The sequence below is a fragment of the Manis javanica genome, chromosome 4, assembly GCF_040802235.1.
Source record: "Manis javanica isolate MJ-LG chromosome 4, MJ_LKY, whole genome shotgun sequence".
NCBI classification, from domain to species: Eukaryota; Metazoa; Chordata; class Mammalia; order Pholidota; family Manidae; genus Manis; species Manis javanica.
This window is the reverse complement of record NC_133159.1, coordinates 157,478,767-157,482,492: the sequence shown is the minus strand read 5'-3', so window position 1 is coordinate 157,482,492 and position 3,726 is coordinate 157,478,767. Positions and strand designations below refer to the sequence as shown.

Genomic DNA, 3,726 nt, shown 5'->3' with positions numbered 1-3,726 from the left:
CCGGCGCCAGGAAGATCCGGCGAGGAGGAGGGTGCGGGGCCGGATCCCTGGGCCTGCTGGCGCGCCACAGGGGCTGTCATGGCGGCCGCAGCCACAGCATTGCACTCCCGCGGCCCGGCCCCAGCGCCATTTTGAGTATCTTCCTTGCTTCCCTGTCTCCCTCCCGCTCTCCTCGCTCCTCCTTCCGTCCCTGCAGGCCCAGCGCCTCCGACGCTGCCCCGGCCTCCCTGGATTTGCCGCCCGTCACTCCTCGGATGCTCTCCCCACCCAGGAGCCCTAGAGTGACTGCGGCCACCGAAGAGCCCTAGTGGCCGGCCCGCTGGATTGTCCACGCGGCCTGGTTTCTCGCTCGCTTAGCGCCCGAGAAAGCCCCGGCCCGCACTTCACTCCTGGGCGGGCCCGGCCCAGGTCCCCGGGCTTCGCCTTTCTCCCACCCTTAGGGCACTGAAGCGAGAGGTCTGGGGAAGCCTAGGGCCCTCCCAAGTCGACAAAACCTCAGCGTCCCGCGCGTAACTCGGAGGTGTGGGCCCAGGCCGCTCCCCGCACCGCCCGCCTTTCCATGCGAAAGGCCCGGGAAGCACCCCCGCAGGGTCAAAGGCCGTCTGGTAGCAGGTGGCACGCTGACGGAGCTTCCAGCAAACCCCCCAACTCTTCTCGGAGCTGCGGGCAGAGAAGCTGCGGGCAGAGAAGCGGCGGTCAAGTCGGGCCACCTTTGCACCACCCGGACTTAACCGGCCCAGGGCCAGACCAACCTGGCGCGGGTCCTGAGTGCAGGCGGGCCTAGGGGATGTGGGGAAAGGGGCTGGGTCCCAACACAAACACTTTGTCGTATTATAAAGACATTTATTTAATCTATGAAAATAATATACAATAAATACTCTCCCCTTTTCCTATTATTAAAGAGTTTAAATAAATAAGCTACGTTCTAAAACTTAAAAAAAAGAGGAAAATAGGTTCCTCTAGTTCATTTTTAAGAAAGTCCTCTTAGAGTTTAATTATTCCTGAGATTTCGTTGGAAGGAGTCTACCAAACGGAATTTTTCTGTGTGACTTTTAAAAGACGCCCGAGCGCCTAATGTTTTAGAAGAAGAAATGAAGTGGATTAAACGCTAGTTCAATAATACCTGAATTTTAGCAAAACATATAAAGAAGTCTAAACGACTGGGTGGGAGGAGGTTCGGGTTTTCCAGCTGAGAGCTGAGTGGGGTGGGAGCCGAAAGGGCCGGGAGGGGAACCGGTTTAAGGGAACTGCAGGTCGATGGCACAGAGGGTGCTGGTGAACAAGTTCAGCTCTTCCTCGGAAAAAGGAACTGGGCTGTCGAGCGAGCCCTGCAGGCTGGGGGAGAGGCCCCCTGACAGCTGGAGACAGGAGTCGGCTGGGAAGAAGTTGAGGTCTGGCAGGAAAGGGGAATCCTGCCGCTCCGGGAAGGCGTCTTCCGGCAACCGCTCGGGTTCCGGCCGGCAGGCCCCGCGTAGGGCACAGCTCGGGCTCGGCGCACCCGCGCCCTCCCCGCAAGCAGTCAAAGGCCGGGGGCCCTGGGTACGCGCGGGCCCCGCCGCCACCTCGGGCTGGTGAGGGCAGGCTTCCCGCACTGCCCGCGAGGCGGAGCCGCGGCCGGGGCTGGCCACGAGCTCCTCGGCGGGCTCGCCCATGTCCTCCGGAGCGCCTGGGCAGGCTGACTCCCCGTCCGGCGGCTCTCGGTGCTGCGTCTGCCGTTTGTGCTTCATGCGCCGGTTCTGGAACCACACTTTGACCTGCCTCTCGGTGAGGTCTAGCAAGGCAGCGATCTCGACGCGGCGCGGCCGACACAGGTACTTGTTAAAGTGGAATTCCTTCTCCAGCTCCAGCAGCTGCGTGTTGGTGTAAGCAGTGCGCAGCCTGCGCGCCCCGCCGCCCGCGGCCTCCGGCGGTCCTGGGCCATCTGCAGGGAAAGCAGGCTGGGGCGTCAAAGCGGGCTGTATCCTCACCCAGCCTCAGTTCAGCTGAAATAAAATCTACCCCATCCGCTGGAAACAGTATCCAAGTACCCACCCATCCCCTCCGCCTACCAAAGCTGCTGGTTCTCACTGCCTTTCCGTTCTTTTCCTGTCCCCCTTTCTCCGGCAGACCCGGCCCAGGGCGGGCAAAGCATTCAGAGAGCCGCCCACGGGCACGCAAGGGGTAGGAGGCGCTGTCTTTCGCCCCCAGAACCTCAGAGTCCCCACCGCCGAGTCCTCGGAATGGACCCCTCAATTCGTCACATTCCAATTCAACCCTTTCATAAAGAAAGGTTGTTCCTCACCTCTTCCTCCTTATCTCCCTAGCTCTCAAATTCCCCTCCTCTTAGAGCTGGAGGAAATAGGACTGAATCTTTTCCTCTCCCCAGATTCAACCCCAGCAATAACACGTTCATTCCTCCACATAGATAAAGGTAAAAATCTCAATCCAATACTTTTCTTTTAAAGAGAAAAAAGTCTCCAACCACTTCCAAAACCTGCCGTATTGGGGCCGGGAGTGTGTGGAATGCTGGCAGCGGCCAGGCCTGAACCCCCGCAGTATATTCTGCTTCCTTGTCCCTCGACTCGACGGGGGGTAAGAAACCCCAAAAGGTTCACCACCCTTTCTACCTCCCTATCCTTCTTTCTCCCCCTCTCTTCTAGCTGCCTGTACCCTCTACCTCACCACTACTCCGCTTACCGACCTGCGGGCGATCCGACCCCGGAGGCCGGGATGGAGGAGGCAACCGGAGGAGACGTGGAGGACTGGCCGGGTTTCTTGGCGGATTTCTTCTCTTTCATCCAGGGGAACTCGGGGACCAGCGGGGTGACGGGGAGCGACGGCGGCGGCAGAACGGGCCCATCTTCGGCTTGCTTTTGGCTCCCGGGTCTCTGAAGGGTGGAGGCGCCGGGCTGGAGGCTGGGGAAGGTTTGCTCGAAAGGAGGAGGAGGAATTAATGTCGACTCCTTGATTGATGAAGTTTGAAATGTCTCCAAGACAGCGGGGAAGGAAGTCAGACACTCGGCAAGCGACGGCTGGCTGTTTATAAACCCAATCTCCCTCTCAAATTCAAAATTCATGGCTTTCAATGGTGGGGGAGGGGGTCTGCTGGGGGGGGCGTCAGGAGGGAGGATCGGAAGGGACCCCCCCTCCTGCCCCCCCCAGGTTTATGTAATGGAGCGATTTTGGGAGGGGGATATTTTGCACGCTCTCTTTTTTTTTAAATTTTGGGCCTTTATAATTGTATATTGCTGATAAATAGACGCGTATGGGGACTCTCTCTATTAAACCCAGGACTCTGGCGAAATTGCAGGGAATTCATGGTCACGGGACCGGCCTCGGCCAATCGCTCGTCTGGGCTTGGTGGAAAACAGAGCATTATTTGCTTTAATTGATTCAAAAACTCTAGAGGACCACGACCTGGACACCATGAGCCCCCCAAGTCCGACACTCCCTCTCCCCAATGCCTCCTTTTCTCCAGAGAAGCTAAAGGAACCCTCCTCTCATCTTCAGAGGATGAGAGGTTCTGGAAGCCTGGGAAACAAGAGAATCTAAGGGAGAAATCATCCTCTTTTCTAAATATTTTTAACAGAGTAAATTAATGCTTTCTCAAGGCCAGCAGCACTCCACCTCCACCACCACCCCCTCCAAAAAAAAGGAAAACTCATTGAGGATCCATGTGGGAGGAAGAGGTAGTAGAGAGGCTTCCACCCTTTGGGAAAGGTCAGCATTAAGGTGAAATAAGGAAGA

The 3,726-nt window shown here is 57.6% G+C and overlaps 1 protein-coding gene across 1 annotated transcript; it reads right to left on the bottom strand.

Moving 5' to 3' along the window:
* Positions 1-829: 829 nt before the first annotated feature.
* Positions 830-3,682, bottom strand: HOXB2 (homeobox B2). The gene is made up of 2 exons (XM_017650474.3): positions 2,681-3,682; positions 830-1,921 (listed from the first exon to the last, which is right to left on the bottom strand). Exons 1-2 carry the CDS (start codon positions 3,054-3,056, stop codon positions 1,239-1,241), a joined length of 1,059 nt encoding a protein of 352 aa, XP_017505963.1. The 5' UTR covers positions 3,057-3,682; the 3' UTR covers positions 830-1,238.
* Between the last annotated feature and the right edge of the window lie 44 nt (positions 3,683-3,726).

What these genes read in the sequence shown, in the direction of transcription:
- HOXB2 (XM_017650474.3), bottom strand. Translation starts at nt 3,056, where the DNA reads ATGAATTTTGAATTTGAGAGGGAGATTGGGTTTATAAACAGCCAGCCG. An exon ending in CGGGGTCGGATCGCCCGCAG is followed by an intron (nt 1,922 to 2,680) that starts GTCGGTAAGCGG and finishes CTTTCCCTGCAG; the next exon opens with ATGGCCCAGGACCGCCGGAG.